The 18,302-nt window shown below is 50.5% G+C and overlaps 3 protein-coding genes across 5 annotated transcripts in view; 1 reads left to right on the forward strand and 2 right to left on the reverse strand.

The window, feature by feature from the left end:
* Positions 1-7,260, forward strand: part of patj (PATJ crumbs cell polarity complex component) — a 30,974-nt gene extending 23,714 nt beyond the window's left edge. Inside the window, exons 27-43 of the mRNA XM_029149279.3 lie at positions 477-587; positions 714-788; positions 1,273-1,359; positions 1,616-1,681; positions 1,754-1,826; positions 1,910-2,016; positions 2,107-2,190; positions 2,355-2,548; positions 2,647-2,794; positions 2,868-2,954; positions 3,029-3,191; positions 3,269-3,306; positions 4,358-4,480; positions 4,815-4,919; positions 5,008-5,111; positions 5,418-5,541; positions 6,041-7,260. Of these exons, the coding sequence (XP_029005112.1) occupies positions 477-587; positions 714-788; positions 1,273-1,359; positions 1,616-1,681; positions 1,754-1,826; positions 1,910-2,016; positions 2,107-2,190; positions 2,355-2,548; positions 2,647-2,794; positions 2,868-2,954; positions 3,029-3,191; positions 3,269-3,306; positions 4,358-4,480; positions 4,815-4,919; positions 5,008-5,111; positions 5,418-5,541; positions 6,041-6,187 (1,836 nt within the window). The 3' untranslated portion in view covers positions 6,188-7,260. The remainder of the gene's footprint in view (positions 1-476; positions 588-713; positions 789-1,272; positions 1,360-1,615; positions 1,682-1,753; positions 1,827-1,909; positions 2,017-2,106; positions 2,191-2,354; positions 2,549-2,646; positions 2,795-2,867; positions 2,955-3,028; positions 3,192-3,268; positions 3,307-4,357; positions 4,481-4,814; positions 4,920-5,007; positions 5,112-5,417; positions 5,542-6,040) is intronic.
* An 8-nt stretch (positions 7,261-7,268) lies between these two features.
* On the reverse strand, positions 7,269-9,411 carry pdzk1ip1 (PDZK1 interacting protein 1). Its single transcript, XM_029148615.3, has 5 exons — positions 9,274-9,411; positions 9,081-9,157; positions 8,494-8,620; positions 8,330-8,416; positions 7,269-8,130 (listed from the first exon to the last, which is right to left on the reverse strand). Exons 1-5 carry the CDS (start codon positions 9,279-9,281, stop codon positions 8,058-8,060), a joined length of 372 nt encoding a protein of 123 aa, XP_029004448.2. The 5' UTR covers positions 9,282-9,411; the 3' UTR covers positions 7,269-8,057.
* Positions 9,274-18,231, reverse strand: nwd1 (NACHT and WD repeat domain containing 1). 3 transcript variants are annotated; one of them, XM_029148606.3, is made up of 19 exons: positions 16,834-18,231; positions 16,582-16,667; positions 16,378-16,494; positions 15,799-16,153; positions 14,263-15,574; positions 13,928-14,131; positions 13,707-13,860; positions 13,330-13,447; positions 13,070-13,234; positions 12,800-12,997; positions 12,451-12,573; positions 12,173-12,378; positions 11,657-11,914; positions 11,471-11,558; positions 11,208-11,356; positions 10,861-11,134; positions 10,230-10,783; positions 10,057-10,162; positions 9,634-9,944 (listed from the first exon to the last, which is right to left on the reverse strand). In XM_029148606.3, exons 1-19 carry the CDS (start codon positions 16,961-16,963, stop codon positions 9,634-9,636), a joined length of 4,908 nt encoding a protein of 1,635 aa, XP_029004439.2. In that variant the 5' UTR covers positions 16,964-18,231. The 3 variants fall into 3 exon arrangements, 2 of the variants coding, with proteins under 2 accessions (XP_055363953.1, XP_029004439.2); XR_008694423.1 differs by lacking the exon at positions 16,834-18,231 and adding exons at positions 9,274-9,348; positions 9,454-9,510 and having other exon boundaries at positions 9,599-9,944; positions 15,799-16,593; XM_055507978.1 differs by lacking the exon at positions 16,834-18,231 and adding an exon at positions 9,400-9,510 and having other exon boundaries at positions 9,599-9,944; positions 15,799-16,593.
* Between the last annotated feature and the right edge of the window lie 71 nt (positions 18,232-18,302).

Genomic DNA, 18,302 nt, shown 5'->3' on the forward strand with positions numbered 1-18,302 from the left:
AGATATAGATAGATAGAGAGAGAGAGAGAGATTAGAGAGATAATATATATATATAGATATATATAGATATATATATATATATATATATATATATATATATATATATATATACACACACACATAGGGTTAGGTATGTATGTATATATACATATGTATATGTGAACATTAAGTGTTTTACTGAAAATATAACATTTATACATTTATTTCCTTTTTCCTTTATATTTGATTATGGCGGTTTCGGTTCTGCATAGAGCCACAGTGAAAGGGTGAAAGAGCCTTGGGTTGCTGAACCCTGGTATAGACAGGAAGAGTTGAGTTGTCAGGGTGCTGGTGATGATGATTGGGACCCGGTGGAGCCCTCTTGCCTGAACACGTTACCTTGCAGCAGCTTCCGTGCACCATGCTCTTGACTCCACGTGGTCAAACAGATGTAGCTTCAGTAGTAGCGCTGCCTGTGTAGCTGTGGCGTCCGCTGATGGTTGACTCCTCTTTCCTTCACCTCCCTCTGTAGAAGTGAAGACGCTATAAACCAGATGGCTGTCCCCCCTTTTCCGACTCCCCCTCCTCCCCCGGTCCTTAGCTCGGAGGTATCGTCACACACCCACAGTTACTCTTCACAGTCATACACCTAAACCCAGAGGATGATGTAGTTTGTGTGTGTAACCTTCAGGTTTAGCGGAGGCGGTTCTGGTGACTCTGTTTGTGTGTTCCAGTGTTCGTCTCCAGCGCCACCGGCTGTCGCCGCCCCAGCAGGCAGTCCATTGCTCCACCAAGCGTCGGACATGCGGGTTTGTCTAAATCTGCTGCTTAAGTTATTGGAACTAACGTGTTGCTAGGATCAGTTGGGGCAGACTGACACTACGTCCTGGCTCCAGAATGTTCTGGTTCTGGTGTCAGTATCTTTTTGGGGAGGATTTGAGCAGGGTGTGAGATCTGGTAGCGTTTTTAGTCTTATCTAATGAGGTAAGTTGTTGAGACACTGTCTCACTGACACTGTCAGAACATGGAGGCCCAATATCAGGGATAGAACCAGACAGCTAGACACCTGGACCAGAACCTCACCAGGACTGCAGCTCCTCTGGCTTCACAGCCTCAGACCAGTCAGATTCCACACTGACCCATTCAGGACTAGCAAACAAATGGAGCAGCAGAACGGGTCGGATCTGATGTGTGTATTCAGTGATGTCTGGCTTATTGACTGAAGGGTTTCTGCAAACTGCCCGTAGGTAATAAAAGCATCAAAGTGCAAACTGACTGTGATTTGTTGAACAGGATGAGACGAGCGATGAAGCAGAGCAGAACAACAGAAACATCAGCAGCGCCCTCAAGAGTATGAGAGACACAGATGCCTTCAGGAAGGTACTGTACCAATCAATCAGAGGTTTCTCTTCAGAATCAGTCACTTGAGAAATCAAAATCAAACAGACCGTAAAGACGCAGCTGAGGTGGCGTAATTCAACATGGAGGAACATTAACTTTCATTTCTGCTCCTGGAAAACTAACGGGAAAATGTTTTAGTGTCGAAAACCAACGACGAGTTAAATGATCAGAAACATAAAACAGACAGTCAGGAAACATCGACATGTTGTTTCTAGTGTCAGTTTGTTCTTCGCAGAGGCTGAAAGTTGCAGAGTCTCCAGAAGATGAGCTGCAGGCTCCAAAGGCCTCACTGGAGCAGCAGGTAACAGGTCAATCCACGAGTTAACAGGCTTCTGTGTTTGTGTCGTGTCTCTGATTGGGCCAGTTCGTTCAGTCCTGCAGGTCCAGCCTCAGTCCGACGGCAGCGTCTCCTCTGGTCAGCCCTGAGCTGCAGATGCCCAGCCCAGGTACAGAGCCCCATGCCACCCTTCCTGGAGCCATTTCCTTCCTGCTGCTGTGTTTAAGGCTATCATACTTCTCCCTCCCTCAGACCCATCGTGTTGTGCTGTGGTCCCAGGTCAGGAGACGGTGTTGGAGATCTGTAAAGGTCGATCAGGCCTTGGACTCAGTATAGTGGGAGGCAGAGACACACAGCTGGTTACACACTGTTTTCTTTTGTTTACCTAGCATCGTCCCTATAAAACATCTCCTGACTCTGACTTACCTTAGTGTCTGTCTCTCCACCAGGACGCCATCATTATTCATGAGGTTTATGAAGAAGGAGCTGCTGCCCGAGATGGACGACTGTGGGCTGGAGACCAGATCCTGGAGGTACAGTAACAGTCTTACAATGGATAAAGCAGCTATTGGAACGTGAAGTGTTGCTGTCTTATTTAGATGTGTCCCTACGTGGAGGTGGTGGTTAGTGATAGTAGTTGTAGTATTATAAGCCTATGCATTTCATCACATTGTTAAAGGCTCATCTGTGTGTTCAGGTCAATGGTGTCAACCTACGAGGGGCTTCTCATGAGGAGGCCATTGCCGCCCTGCGCCAGACACCCCCCAAGGTCCATCTCACAGTTCTGAGGGACGAGGCTCAGTACAGGGACGAGGAGAACCTGGACGTTTTCAAGGTGGAACTGCAGAAGAAGAGCGGCAGAGGGCTGGGGCTCAGCATCGTTGGGAAGCGGTCCGCCTTAAAACACACAGCTCACATAGTCAACACACAATGAGCATAAAGTCAGTGTGTGTGTGTGTGCGTGTGTGTGCGTGTGCGTGCGCGTGTAGGACAGGCAGCGGTGTGTTCATCTCAGAGGTGGTCCGGGGGGGAGCAGCAGAGCTAGACGGGCATCTGATGCAAGGAGATCAGATCCTGTCGGTCAACGGGGACGACACGAGAAATGCCTCCCAGGAAACGGTGGCCGCCATCCTCAAGGTACAGACACACACACACACACCTACCTGTGTGTATATATTGAATCTCACCTGTGTCTACATGTGTGTATCAGTGCATTCGAGGTCCAGTTGTGTTGGAGCTGGGACGGCTCAAAGCTGCTTCATGGATCTTGTCCAGACACAACTCGCTGGGAAGTCAGGTGTGTGAGACTTTGTTCCAGGTCTTAAAATCTTTTCAGTAAATGCTGATGTATCCACTAACTCTGTGTCTCAGATGAGTCATGTGAGTGGGAACAGCTCAGGTGTTGTGGCTCCGCCCCTCACCCTCGGCCAAAGCTCACCTGACGCCTCAGACCCGACCTCCTCCGTGCCCCCGAGCCTCAACAACAATCTTAAATCCACAGCTGATTTCTCCTCCCCCTCTACCGGCAGCGCAGGTAAACTCACCTGGAGTCGTTACCAAAGGTAACGATCGATCAAACGCGTGCTGATGTTTTCTGTTTTATGTGTGCAGAGGCTGACGCAGGCGTCCGGACTGTGGAGATCACCAGGGTAGAGTACACACGTTAACATGTTAAAGGTGTCCGCCTGAAGCTCCTCTGACCTCTTTGTTGCCCATCGTCCTCAGTGGTCTTTAAACGGATCGTTTTCAGAGGAGTGTTAAAACTGACTGGAGGACAACTGTGTCTGTTCACCAGCTGATCACCATCTAATTAAAGGAAAACTTTACAGATTTTCAATGAGGGCTGACCAAAACAACCTTTGGTAGTATGTAAGAATGAAGGAAAACTCAGATTTTTCCATATTATCTATGCAGAGATTATCATTCATTCCTCTGCAAAAGTTTTCTGACACAGCTCAGAAGGCGGAGTCGGGCCGTGAGGGGTGGAGTCGGGCTGTGAGGGGGCGGAGCCGGGCCGAGAGGGGGCCATTGTTTTTCCTCGCATACGCGTACAGCACTAATTCAGGCCGGAGGTCCTGCTGTAGATTATTTAGAAGACAGCGAGTTCTACAGCACAGTCTGATGTTCATAGTTAGTTGTACAGTATGAGCCAGAGTTCAGCGCCGACCAGTTACGCCGTATGGAGGAGGACGAAGCTGGCCCTGCATCCTGCAACAGCCGATTTCATTTCTAAATCGACAGTTGTTAGAAAGCCACCAATTCTTCATTTAGCCCAAACCCGCTTCTTTTCCTCATCTGATGTTAGTGGCTGGAAAAACAAGATGGTGGTCCCTTCACAGAGTCTCTGTGATGATATGTGAGCGGCCGATATTACCTACAAAAGGATGAATTAAAATATTGAATTAGTATTAGAGTTAGCTTGTCAGCAACTCGCAACTAAAAACCGGTGAAGTTTTCCTTTTAAAATGTGCTTGCTCAGTTCCAGACTGTATTGGTGCAGGTTCTGTTTGGATTCGGGCGCTTCTGATTTGACAGTGTTCCAGGAGAAGTCTTTTAGAGTCACAGTGACCTTTGACCACCCAAATCTAAGCAGTTCTGATTGTGACAGTTTCTCTTTCCAGTGTTACCAGTTAGTCCAGTGACATCATGGAATACCACTGAAATGATTCACTGGTCAGCCTTTGTGTTATGCTCCCTCAGGGCGTCAGTGACTCCCTCGGGGTGAGCATCGCAGGGGGGAGGGGCAGCCCGCTGGGTGACATCCCCATCTTCATCGCCATGATTCAGGCCAGCGGAGTCGCTGCCAAGTCCCAGCAACTGAAGGTGAGTGACTGACTGACTGACTGACTGACTGACTGACTGACTGACTGACTGACTGACTGACGCCAGCGTGGGCTGCAGCTGAGTGAGTGAGTGAGTGAGTGAGTGAGTTATTCATTCATTCATTCATCAATTAATTAATTAGTTCGTTCGTTCGTTCGTTCGTTCGTTCGTTCGTTCGTTCGTTCGTTCGTTCGTTCGTTCGTTCGTTCGTTCGTTCGTTCGTTCGTTCTGTTATTCTATGACAACTGGACTTCATGTGTATGACTAAAGAACTTTGAACAGAACCTTGTTGCAGTAGAGTGCAGTGTTCCATATGTGGAGCTTTGTGTCTCAGGTTGGGGACAGAATCATCAGGATCAACAATGAGGCCGTGGACGGTCTGTCCCACACAGACGTTGTCACCATCCTCAAGAGCTGCTTCGGCAGCATCAGCCTGCAGGTACCACAGGTGGAGCTGACTGGAGCAGATGGGCCAGTTCTCACCACCTCAGACCCTGTGCAGAACTCACACTTTGTTTATGTCTCAGGTCGTAGCAGACACCAACATCAGCGCCATCGCCACCCAGGTGGAGAGTCTGTCCAGCAGCTCTGGGCTGTCGGTCAACACAGACACACACGCAGCCGAGCCAGAGTGAGTGTGCACGCACACGTGCAGACACACACACACACACACACACACACACACACACACACACACACACACACACACACACATCTGGTGGTAAGGTTTCTCTCTCACCTCAGCCCAACCGTTCAAGGCAGATGGCCGCCCTCATTCAGCCTGGTTCTGCTGGAGTTTTTTCCTCTCCACTGTTGCTGTCAGATTGTAATTAAAGGCTTGCTGTATGTGGGATCTGTTGGGTTTAGTTGTGTTAGATCTTGAACCCTATTTGTACCTTATAAATAAAATTGAATTGAACTGGGTCCCTCTCCTCAGGGGTCCGAGGCCCCGCAGCATCTGTCTGGAGAAGGGCTCTGATGGACTGGGCTTCAGCATCGTGGGGGGCTTCGGGAGTCCTCACGGGGACCTGCCCATCTATGTCAAGACCGTCTTCAGCAAGGTCAGCACCAATTAGTGTCCTGGGGCCTCATGTACTAAGGGTACTTACGCGCAAAACCCAGCCTGAGCCTGAATCTACGCCAACATTCAGATGTACTGTATCAACAATATGGAGTCAAATTAGGGTCAGATTAAATTTGTGTGTGCATAAAACGATCTGTGCGTGCGTCGTGGACGAGGGGGACAGTTCCTCTGGACTGGACAACTGGGGCGTTGACCCTCTTTATAAAAAGGAGAGTGTGAGACTGTGCTTCAGAGTCAACACTCTGGTTTAATGTAGAGACTTCCTTTTAGTTGAACACAGTGTCAGGGGGTCAGTTCGTTGTCTTCTTCTCTGCCCCTTTTAGTGACGCTTTGGTGGAAAACTTGCCTTCACGTCTACTTTTATGTCAGATCAGCATTTTTTGTTTCAGCTTCTGTGCAGAACCTGCAGCAATAACACCTGCACACGGTCCTGTTTTTTGTGGATTGCTTCTCTCTGATGATGTGATGTGTTTTAGGGTGCAGCAGCGGTGGACGGGCGTCTGAAACGAGGCGACCAGATCCTAAAGGTGAACGGAGAGAGTCTGCAGGGAGCAACTCACGAGCAGGCCGTCGCTATCCTGAAGAAACAGAGAGGAAGCGTCACGCTGGACGTCCTGTCGTAGCACAGACGACTCGTGTACATTAGCAGCTGAGACCTCCATCTGAGCGTTTCCATCTGTGAGAACCTGCTGTGTCGCCATCTCTGCAGCCTGTTCTGTCTTCATCTGCACCTCGTCCCTGACCTGACCTGACCTCACTCAGACGGACACAGGCCTGCGGTGGTGGGCGACCACTCGCTGCTTCGTTACCTCCCAGCTGGGCTCAGCTGATGTTGTGGTCTTAGTTTGAATCTAATGTGGCAGCTTCAGCTGCTCGACATCCAAACAGCTGTTAAAGAAAGCGGCTCCTCTGGAGTGTCTGCTCTACATCCTAACTGGATCCATGTGAGGAAACGCTTTCTTTGGTGCATCAAGCTGCGTATAAAACCTGCAACTAGTGCTAGCTATGAGCAGCGCGGTGGTTCTGTCTTCCACAGACGAGCCTACTGACCCCCAGCATTAAATACTGTGTTGGCTGCAGCATGTTAATAGGCTTCCATCATGTCAGTGCTCTGAGCAGGTAGAGAAGTTCTGTTGGTGGATCTGCTTCATTAATCTGCACTAACGTTTGTCCACTGTGGACCAGGCGGGTCAGCTATTAGCTGCTGAGTCTTTATCAGTGCAATGACACTTAAATTGACCCTCGTTAACACCTGCTGCCATCAAAACCAATAAACAAGCAGATGTTTAGAAAAGTCAAGCGTGGTCACATGTATGTAATGTGTCCGTCTCTGGTTCTGATCTGTCGTCGAATATGTCGTCATGCAGTAATAACGTCCACAGACAGATGAGCTTCATTGTTCTGTTTGTTTATATGTAGGTCTCATTTGTTTGACGCTGCTGTGGAACTGGTTCTGAACCCTTTATTTGTTCTACAACACTGCTAAATGAATGGTCTAGACAGATATCACTGCAGTGGTACGCATGCACTCAGGGGGCGTGTGCTGTGATGTCACGGGGGCGTGGCTTGGCTTAAACACAGAACATTGACGCCACGACTCCAGGTAACATCAGCTGGAGATCTATTAGTACCTCTGAGTATCTTTAGTCTGTGCTTCCATTTCTATTAAAACACTCCTTGGACCGTAACAAAATCATTGTTGGCTAAAGTGTGTATTTGTTTTAATTTCAATTATATTCATGAAAACATTTAATGAGGCAAATGAAAATAATGAAGGTGTCCAGTTTCAGACTCAACCATGGCTGTGTCTTCCACACGACAACAGAAGCATTAAATGAAACCTCTGAGCTTAGCTCAACACCGCTAGCTCAGGTGCTAGTCAGCAGTCAGCTGCTGGTAACCAGGGGAGGAGGTGGTGCTCGACCCCGTACTAAGGAAACCTGTTTCCTAATGGTACTAGAGACAAACGTCTTCACTGCTGTTGTCCAGTGAGCCATAGTCTGAAAAAGTGCCCAAACGTCTCTCGAGCCTCCCAGGTCACATCCAAAAGCTGTTTCCCCTCTAATGACGACTGAGGTCCATGGACCCTGATAGTCAGGATTCGCTGGTCCAGACTTCAGAACCACCAGACGAATCAACGCTGTGTCTAACGTGTATGCCATCACGTGTTTGTGTCGTCGTTTCATTACTGCAACTGCTTTTCACTAAACTGAACCAACTGTTCGTTGTCTCCACCGCTCAGTGTTGCATGATTAGTCACAGGTGGTTTGACTCAGCAGCTGGATGGAAAAGATGAGTTATTAATCTGCTCAGAGATCAGGCGGCTGTCAGCTGCCCTCCCTCGTGGTGTCTGTGCCTCATTAACAACTAGAATCATTCATACATGGTCATCTTGGTGCTAAATATTTACACAGTGGATTCAACATGAACAACGTGCACACGCTGAACACCACCCGTCCAACCCACGAGATGGAGGCGTCTGTCCACAACCGCTCACATGGCAGTGACCTTGTCCTCAGCGACGCCCAGCGCCAGGTTGTCGAACGCGCAGTCGTCGTCTTTGCTCCTGATCCATAAACACACACTTGATTAAACATACACAGTGATTAGTGAGTGACTGATTCACAGAACAGCAGATCATCTGGACTGTCCGTTAATGACGTTTAGCTTCTTCTGTCTCTGATCTTAGGTTTATTCCCAGTGGACTGTTTGTGTAGTTTAACCCTAAACAGGCTCAGTGTACTGTAGTTATGTGGAATTTGTACCTGAATGTGTCCAGGCTGATCTCGTATGTGTTTCCGTTGCTCATGACTGATTCGTTTTCTCTCGTTGGCTCCGCGGCAACATTTCCTCTGCACACAGACACATTCATTGTGTGGTGAATCCACTCATCTTTTAGATCTGCTGATCCTCAGACTCCCCAACTGACCTGCCGGACTTCTCGCACCAGGCCTTTTTCACCAGGAACAACACAAAGGTGAGGAAAAGGAAGCCAGAGACGGCGATGATGCCGGTGAGCCACTGAGGCAGCGCTCGGCCACCGGTCTGAGCCGGCGCTACGACGTGAGCACAGAGGTCAGATCTCATCCTCACGTATTTCAATATTACATATTCTCTGCATCAACTCATCATGGACTAGAACATGCTGCTTAATCAGCGAAGTCTGACGTTAAATTAGTTACATGGTGAAGATCTAACGACTATTATTTCAAAAACCCGTCTCAGTGACTTGTTTGCGTTTGTAATCAGTTCGATCGTGTTCTCCGATTATCCACAAAGTGTAACAACCATGAACAATCCAAGTAACCAGTAACAGTCAGGTGGGAGACTTGGAGCAGTAGAAGTAGTAGAAGGTGCAGCTAACAAGATTTTTTAGGTCCATTTTTAGGGCAGTTGAAGGAGCAAACAGTCGATAATGAGGAAGTAAACACGGCTGAAATCAGTCCAGTAAAGAAAAGCTGTTTAACCTCACAGACTCCAGCTCACTGGCAGCATGATGTGTGATGTGGCTCATACCCGTCTGAGCCGTCACCGCTTCAAGCACCAGGAACCAGCACATCACAGTCGACGCTTTCCTCATGCTTCTTTCTTGACTGAAGAAGACAAAGTGAAGTGTTGGCAGTGTTGGTGTCAGCAGCTCAACGAGCTTCGGCTTAATGTTTAACTTTCATGCATTTATGACCCAGATAAACATCCTTGCTCCGCTCACACGTCCATTCAGGAAGAGGAGACTTTATGGAGCGTCTTTGTTTTCGAGTCCTGGCTGAATGTCTGTGTCCTCCTCCTTTACTCCCAGGGGCCCAATAGTACAATGTAGATAAATAAGTCAGACAAAGCTGTGTAAAACACAAAATGCATCTCTCAGGAAAAAGCCCAGTTCTGGAATCACCTCTGCGTTTGGAAGTGTGGACCGTTCTATAAAACCATTGTTTCCATCAGGCTACGTCTGTAGGGAAAGGGTTAAAGCTGAGACTAAAATGTGCTGAAGCAGTGAAACCGAACCGTACGAATATACGAAACTAAAAGTTTGTTACCTCGTGTTTCCTATTAAATATTAATAATCAGCATCCTACAGTAAGACGCAAGTGGACGACGGCTTGGTTCTGAGCATGTTCATGAGGTTTAGGTTGAACTGGGCTGGGTTGAAGTCCCGGAGGTCGCACATGGAGTTCTGCCGGCTGGCTCGGTTCTTCTCCCTGGAGGTGACGCGGTACTGGGCCTTGACGTTCCTCAGAGGGTTGTAGTCAGGACTGATGGGATCCGGACAGCGAAACTCCTCCTTGATGATGGAGCCGTGCTGAGACAAGGCCACAAAGCCGTTCCTGAAGGTCAGCATCTTCACCACCGAGGAGTAGACGTACTGGACGAAGAGGAGGTTCCCTGAGAGCAACAAGCGCAGCAGGCGTGAGGAAACGGAGCATCTGATATCAGCCCTACCAACATGGGACGTTCTACTGTGGAAGGTCCCCTCATGTCTGCACAGTCTCATCACCTGTAGCCACGTCCCAGACTTTGATGGTTCGGTCCTTGGAGCCGGTGAAGACGTACTGGTCGCTTTCAGCGAACGCGGCTGAGAGGACACCTTCGAAGAAGAAGCCCTGAGGAAAGTTTCCATTAGAACCAACTGTCATGATGCGATCACATGTTGGGTCCAGGGCCACTGACCTTGTACTCCATGGTATGGTCCAGTGCCAGTGGGTCCAGGGCCCACAGCCTCTGCACGGCGTCCTCTGAGCCCACGAGGGCGTGACTGCCCCCGTGACTGGCCGTCACGCTGGTCACTCTGCTGCGATGAGGCTCCAGGTCGGAGGTGCTGCAGCTGCTGAAGTCGCTGAGCCTCACCTCGCCGCAGCTGGTCCCGTACAGCAGCCTGCGGTCGGGCAGCAGTGCCATGGAGGACAGCGGCGCGTGAAGGAGGGACAGGGGCAGCTTCTGCAGGGGCCCCTCCACCGTGGGGAAGCTGTCTCTGGTGGTGATGTCGAACAGACACACAGAGTCCTCGTAGGCCACGGCCAGCTGCCTCTCCTGGGAGCCCACGGCCAGGCACAGCACCCGGGACAGGCTCTCTGGAGGGGGGATGCACAGCGTCTCCTGGGGCAGGGCCAACGGGTAGATGAGGACGGTGCCGGAGCTCAGGCCACAGAGGAGCAGGCGCTTGGTCTGAGCCAGGTCCAGGTAGGAAACCTCAGCGGAGACGGGCAGACACTCCGACACGGAGCCTGAGGGAAGGATTCAGGAAATAACATGTCAGCCACAGCTGTGAAGGAATCAGCTACGGTCAGAGCCTCTGACTGACCTGTGTGGCTGTTCCAGATCATCACCTCTGTCTGACCCGGCTGGCGGACGTAGAAAACCCGATCTGCCTCCCTGTCCATGGCCACGTGTGCACAGCCTGACGGGATGTGAGCAGCAGGTTTGTGCTGGGCGTCATATTTCAGATTCCACATCCGGACGGAGGCGGCAGCTGCTGAGGCCGAGAGCACGAAGGATTTATAGAGAAGGACAGATGTGACGGGAGCGCATGAACCACACAGAGTGTCCATCAGCGCACCGGTGGTCACAGACCAGACCTGCAGGCAGAACACAGCCCTCAATAATCATCAAAAGCCAGAGAAGCAGTTTGGACCAAGCTGAGCCTCCTACTCGTATGAGCTGGTCGGCGGCTCCAGAGACGAGGAGTCTGCAGTCGGAGGAGACACAGGCAGACAAAACGTTGTCGTGGTGGTGGAGCTCCAGAAATCCGTCCACGGAGTCTCCATCGATGTGGAAGAGGCTCAGAGTACCATCGCTGCCTGCGCTCATCACATCAGTCACATCAGTCACATCAGTCACAGCAGTGAGCATGAGTGAGGACATGAAGCAGGTCTGTTTCATGTGCACGGCTGTGATGGTCCTGAGCTTCGTACCTGCTAAGAGAATTGTTTCATCTTCAGTGACGGACAGTAAAGACGGAACCAGAGGAAACGGGGCGACGCTCTGCGACTTCATGGAGACCTGCCAACACAGACACAGATCAACCATCACAAATAACAAACTACTCCACATGTCAACGGACACAGAAACTGTCAGAGAACCAGAACAAAAGAATGGACCTGGAAGATGAATCCTTCACGGGACACCATCAACACTTTCCCTCGTTTGGGTAAAGAAACCGAGCCCACAACTGTCAGACGCCTCTTAGGGTTTTCCAGCTGTGTCTCTACAGTCCCCTTGACAGGTTGAGTTATTCTGAGCACACCTGAAGCTGCTACAGAAAACACAGAACCCTCCAGAACCCCCAGAACCACCAAGCCTTCATCAGCGCTGGTGCTGCTGTAGACCTCAGCCCCATCCAGTGTCCACATCATCACCTGGAGCAACAGAAGATGTGTAGAGACTGAGGTTCTGATTCTGAGCAGAACCTGGAAACAGGAGGATGTCATGTATGTGAGGACGAACTCAGGATCAGTAAACCTTCAGCGGAATGAACGACATGCAGGTTCCAGTAGATCATTGCTGACTAATTTCCACATGGTGAATACCTACATGGTGTAGTTGCCTAAAACCAGCACCATAGCCTTCAGCCAGCATCAGACACGCTGTTCCCCCATAGAACCAAAGCTCCGTACCTGAGTCCGGGTGTAAACGCAGAGCAGCCGTCTCTGTTCACACAGGTGGAGGTGAACAGAAGCAGGGGCGGAGTCTACAGGCACCGCCCGCTCGATGCAAAGCACCTGCTGGCCGGTCTTCAGGTTCCAGATCCTCAGGGATCCGTCAGTAGCCAATGAGACACAGTGAGACGAGCTGTCAAACACCTTCACAAACAGAACTGCATCTGCGCGACAGGTGACACACGATGTTACTCTGGTTATTGTCTCATTTCATTTGTACCTCACCTCACGCTGACCTGTGTGTCCCAGCGCAGAGTGTAGAAGATGCTGGTCTCTGAGGCTCCAGACAGTGACGCCACCATCATCTGAACCCACAACCAGAAGCTCTGCCTCCACACTAACGTCCATACAGAGAACACCTGAAAACACAGCCACAGGTGAACAGCTGTTCTACAGAGCACCAGGAAGCAGGAGAGGAAGAAAGACCCCCGCAGCACAATCGGGCTGAGGGTGGGAGCTCGTCTGCCTCCAAAACCCACAAGCGCTCCTCGATGCAGGGTCACATTTTAGGTTTCAACTCTTCAGACTTTCTGCCATTTAGAAGATTTAATGAAGATAAAGCCAAGAGCAGGTCATAGTTCTGACCTGCCTGTGGTCCAGTCAGGGTGTGTTGCAGCGCCCCCCCTGGTGGCTGCAGGAAAGTACACTTAGGGACCAGGACTGGCTCCGGGCATGTCAGTAACCAGGCCTCACACTGGCTGCAGAGGCGGCCGATGACGGAGGGGAAGCTGGGGCCCAGTGAGGCCAACCGGGCCAGCAGCTCCGAGTAGAACAGAGACGCGTCTGAGGAGCAGTCGCACCGTCAACCACCTGTTTAGTCATTTCTACCCACTGACACATCTACTTTAAACTGACCCATGTGACCGTGTAGAAAGTCCAGACTGGGTTTCATCAGGACCAGAGTGTCTCGGATTAGTGCGCTCTCCATGCAGTCCATGTACTGGGAGCACTGGTCCAGGTCATGGATCACGCTGGACACTCCACACACTCTGCTCTTACAGTACAACCAGTCAGCGCTGCCTGGGACACAGAAGGGACCAGTCAGACGCTACCTGGTGAACAGGTGAGCGTAGGCCAGAACAGAGCTCAGCTGGATGTACGCGCATCTGTCCTACCCAGCACCTCCTGCCGGAGCTCCTCCCAGAGGCCAGCGTGCAGCAGGTGGTGTGGCAGCTCCTGGAGCTTCCTGACGTTAGCCAGGCCTGGAGCGAACCACAGCGGCTGAGGAGGGACCTGTGACAACACACCATGAGTCTGACACATGACGAGAAGGTAAAACTAGACACTAAACTGTTTGGGCTTTTACAGCAAGGTAAAATCAACAACTTCATTGCTCTTTACATCAGGGTCATGATTCACATTGAGTGTAACTTCCCCGTGGTGCAAAGCAGACGCTGAATGTTTGTTTGCTTGTGTTTTGCTATGTTTTGTGGAACAGCATCGGTTTGACTCTCAGCTTCGTCTATTTAAGTGTTAAAGGAGCTGCTGGTACCTTTCTGTCAGAGAGGAGCAGCGAAAGACCCGGCAAAGTCACTGGCTTCAGTTTCCCAGACCAACGACCCAAAAAGTACTCGGACAGAATCCTGAGGCTCAGATGCCGCCGCTCTGATGTCAGATACCGAGATGAAACGGCTTCGAACAGATGCCTGAACACACAGAGGTCATGACTGTGCTCGTGTCCAACCAGGATTTCGACCACATGCCTTTCTTTACCGGTTGTTAAAGGTGAGGGTGACGATCCCGCCCGTCCACCGCTCCTCCAGCTGCTCCTCCAGGTCCCGTCTGAGCCGAGCCCAGAGAAGCGGGGGAAGTCGGATCAAGGACGGAGTCGGGGGAAGTGAGTACCTGTAAACTTCTCCGATGACATCATTGTCCAACGACATGACATCACGCAGCTCAGCCTCGAGCAGCCCATCCCTGTGGTGTCACAGCAACTCGCTCTTGCATTAAACTTTATTACATTCAACATATTTTAACGTTATGAAAGTCTGCAACAACCTCCAACACAGAAAGAGAGAGTTTAATCTGGAGTGTGACCATGATCTCACCTTGCCAAAGCGACGTAGCTCAAGGCTCCTCCAACAAGCTCCTTCCCATGTTTCTCCTCCAGCATTAGGAAGAGCTGTGACATCATCTCCTTCGTGCTTGCGCCCAGGTGAAGTTCTGAGAGCGAGGTGAAGGAGGTCCAGTATCTGGCGACAGACAGCATCAGCATGAGGTGAAGGGGACAACCGGTGGACTGGAAGCTCTGCAGCACGGCTTCGCTCTGCTCCGGGGTCAACGTCCGCTGTGATGCGCGCAGTCTCGTCTCTACAATCTGTCTCCCGTCATCATGAGACAGGCGCTCCACCAGGAAGAAGCTCTCCAAACTCTCCGACTTCAGCCTCATGTTAGCGAACGCCTCACTGTCGGTGTCCATGGAAACCACCAGGTGGATGTTGGGCGGCAGGTCGGTGGGCAGCCAGTGGAGTTTGTGGGCGTGATGTTGGTCCAAGAGCTGATCCACAGCATCCAGTACGATGAGCAGAGTGTTGCCCTGCTGGGAAATCTCAGTGAGGACGTTCCTGAAGAACCTGAGCAGCTCCACGTGACTGTTCGCCATCGGTGCCAAAGGTGGCGATAAGCCACACGTCAGGCCGATCTGAAGGCAGATGCTGCGCAGGACGTGGTCAATGTCTGGTCTCTGGGGATGATGAGCTGAAAGCAGCCTGATCACCACCACAGCCCGGGGGTCCAGGACACCTCGCATCTCCTGGGCCAGTTTGCACAACAGAGCCGTCTTCCCCATCCCGGCCGCGCCGTGAACCACCAGAGGGCTGTGACGGAGGTTGGTAGACTCCCACATGGCAAGGCTGAGTTTACCTAGAAGACCCTCCCTCCCGTGGACACCTCCGCACAGCCCTGCACTCATGGCGAGATGCTGACCAGCCTCCTCCACTACCCAGTCTGACATTTCCTCATTTGCCTCATTTGTGCTTCCCATAATTTTCCTCAGCTTTTGTCCTGCTGGAGAATCAACTGCTGCTTCAATCCAGGCTTTCATCTGTGACACAAACTGCTCACAGAGGCTGTCCAAGTACTGAGCATGCTCCTTGCGTTTGGGCTCGACGTTGCCCTTGCTGAGCTCCACACAGTGCAGGTTTAGGATCTTATGTGAGGTGGTGTAGAGCCGAGACTTTAGGTCGATGAGGAGTCCCTGAGCTTCGGCATCCAGCAGTCCGTCGGCAGTCACGTCCAAGTACCTGGCGAGACGTTTGGGACCATCCCTCACCCTCTGACGAGGAACCTCCCGGAGGAAGAGCAGGGCAGATTTCTGGTCATTGTTCCTCAGTAAACCGTGCTCCAACGCCTGCTCCAAGACTGTGCACAGGAAACAACACGCAGCAATGCCAAGACAGTGAAAACAGGACAATGGTCCAGAATGATGACCACAGGCCAACAACCAAAGAACAGCTACTGAAAGGTTTAGTTGAAGTTACTCAACCAGTTACTGACTGATTCACACACGACTGAGATCAGCCTATCATCCACATTACTGTAAATACGCGCATTTTGTCTCACTTTTAAAACGTAACGTCTCTGACCTGAAGTGTAGAACAGCTGCTTCTGCTCGGCTGTGATGTCTCCGTCTGCCTCGGCGTCAGTAGCAGCAGATCGTAGAAGCTGCAGCAGTTGAGTCTCTATGTAACGCCAGGACAGGACGCTGTTGTCGTGCTGAGGCCCACTCTCGGGTCGGAGGTCGCTGTAGTGGGGGAAGTGAGCCGCGATTGGCTGAAGGACATAGGTCGGTGGCACAGCGTTGTTGTCTTTTAAGAACCACCGATTCAGCAGCTTGATGCCTTCTGGGTTTTTGGAAAGTTTAGACAGAAGAGCTTCAAACTGTTTCTCTGGGATGAGGCGAGGGAGAACCCTGTGGCCATACCGGCTCCCCAGCAGAGCCTTGGGAGCCAGAACAAACAACAGAATCAGAATCATTTTTATTCGCCAGGTTGTCACAAGACAAACATGGAATTGCAGTGGTTCATATCTAAACAGACTGTTTTACTGTCGATGTTTGTTGATTATAAACAAATCAGTATAAAAAAAAATCATATGCACATTGTGCCTCTTCAGGGAAAACATATGATAAGAGACATCCCCACATCACAAAAGGTTTTACTCACACTAAAAGCTGGACCGGCTGAAATCTTCTTACATCTTTTAATCTCCTGCAGGAAAATCTCCCAGGACTCATGGTCTCCAGATGGGACGTTTCGAATTCCCCAGCAGAGATCCACCACCTGACAAGCAGAGGTGACATCGCTTTGTTCTAATTAATGTTTTCTGAAGTTACAAAGGGAAATCCGCAGAGGCTCAAAGGTTCTGACCTCAAACACCAGGCCCAGGCTACGGCAGAAGGACAGGACCTGTGGATAGGCCTTCTCCAGCAGAGCTTTCCTCTCACTGCTCATATCTGTTGGAGTCCACAGATACTAGATTACTGAAGTCCAACAACCAACACACACAGAATTGTGGTTCTTCATCCCTGTCCCAGGTTTTACACCTTCACAGAACATGATCGTGGACCAGGTGGTTCCTGTAATAAAGCACCTCTTCACTGATTCTACAGAGTCTCTCACCTGTGAAGGCAGAGCTGATGAAAACCCGGATCATGTTGGAGCTGGTCCTGGTCCACTCTGCTCCGTCCACCCGTCCTCTCAGGACGTGCTGAAGGCTGACATCCGCCGCCGCTGCTGGACTCTCTGCCATCGTCCCAGGTCGTTGGCTCCTTCGTCCGTCTGATCTTCTTTCCCTCGGCTGCTCACGACTTGTCGCTTTGTGTGTTTCCCTCTGAGAGTTCCCGCCAGGACAACCAGGTTTCCCTCGTGACCTGCTGCTGTTTGCGCTACACCTGTCACTGAGCTAAACCTCTGAATTCTATGCCCCTGGTTCATTCAGGCTTATAGTGCTGCAGGTGTTTGGTCAGTGAATGAATTCGGCAGCAGCTCAGCATTAATTTAATAGTGAACCTTTGATCTGGGAAAAACAACTTGTCCCCAGATCCTGTCAGTTGGAGTCATCCAGCATATGTTGAGATACCAGAGGATAAACTGAGAATGAAGAGTCTGAGGCCAAACGTCTCAGAACATCAAGCTACTAAACATCAGCAGCTGTTCATTAATCTTATATCGGTTTGATCTACTGCCTTGGACTGTGACACTGAGGTTGTTCTTGGCCCAAACTCAGCAGACAATGACTATAATGTCTATAATGTTGAGTTTGATCGATGTCCAGTCTGCTGTCTCGGTGGTCCATGTACAGTCTCATCGTCTGGCCATTGTAGTAAATCCCTACGATCGTTTCTGGGCTGTAGCATCGTTGAACCAAGTCTTGAACCCCAGTCTGCTCTGTGTTTACCAGGAAGGGCCCGGTAGGACGCAGGAGGCCCCTGGAGGCCGCTACTCACAGCTGCAGCTCACCACTAATTGCACAGACGATGAAGGTGAGGTTGTTAATGAACACAACAAGGCTACTGTAGCTTTTAACACCTGAAGCAGCTCAGCATCTTAGACCTGTTGATCCACAAGAGCCTCATAAATATGAGTCTGCAGAAATGAAAACCTTGAACACATGGAGCCACTGGCATGAACGACTTAAGGCCCACCAGGAGTTGGCTGCTGAGGCAGAAGCCGTTACCCTTCCTCAGGACGGTGGGTGAAGAGTCAAGTCTAAGGAAGCTGATGCTTCATGGCTTTTGTAGAAGATTTCTGCTGAAAATAAGTGAAACCAGTGGCTGGAGTTTATTCTGCTTCATATCTGAACAGTGAAGAACAAAGAATCAGTGGCAGCAGGTGACGAGATGTTTTCAACCATGTCACAGCTTCTCTGTTTGTTTCTCTTTTCAGCCTTCAGGCTGTTGTTGAAACAGAGCTGTTGACCTGAACATCTCTGAGGAGTTTACATCAGAAACTCCAGCTGGAAATATCACAGTTCAACTCACCGCTTATTACTGACACAATCATGATCTTACCTAGGGAGCCAAATTGGCCAGGGCCGTCCGTAGAATAATTAAGTCTGTCTGATACGGCCATAACAGCATCTTTCTGTG

The sequence above is a fragment of the Betta splendens genome, chromosome 4 (genome assembly GCF_900634795.4).
Source record: "Betta splendens chromosome 4, fBetSpl5.4, whole genome shotgun sequence".
NCBI classification, from domain to species: domain Eukaryota; kingdom Metazoa; phylum Chordata; class Actinopteri; order Anabantiformes; family Osphronemidae; genus Betta; species Betta splendens.

Coding starts and splice junctions, on each gene's coding strand:
- pdzk1ip1 (XM_029148615.3), bottom strand. Junction 8,417..8,493: donor TGGTGCGAGAAGTCCGGCAG/GTCAGTTGGGGA, acceptor GTCTGTGTGCAG/AGGAAATGTTGCCGCGGAGC. Junction 8,131..8,329: donor ATCAGCCTGGACACATTCAG/GTACAAATTCCA, acceptor TTTATGGATCAG/GAGCAAAGACGACGACTGCG.
- nwd1 (XM_029148606.3), bottom strand. CDS start 16,963: ATGGCAGAGAGTCCAGCAGCGGCGGCGGATGTCAGCCTTCAGCACGTC. Junction 16,154..16,377: donor CAGCCGGTCCAGCTTTTAGT/GTGAGTAAAACC, acceptor CTGGCTCCCAAG/GCTCTGCTGGGGAGCCGGTA. Junction 13,448..13,706: donor TGCTCCTCTCTGACAGAAAG/GTACCAGCAGCT, acceptor GTGTTGTCACAG/GTCCCTCCTCAGCCGCTGTG.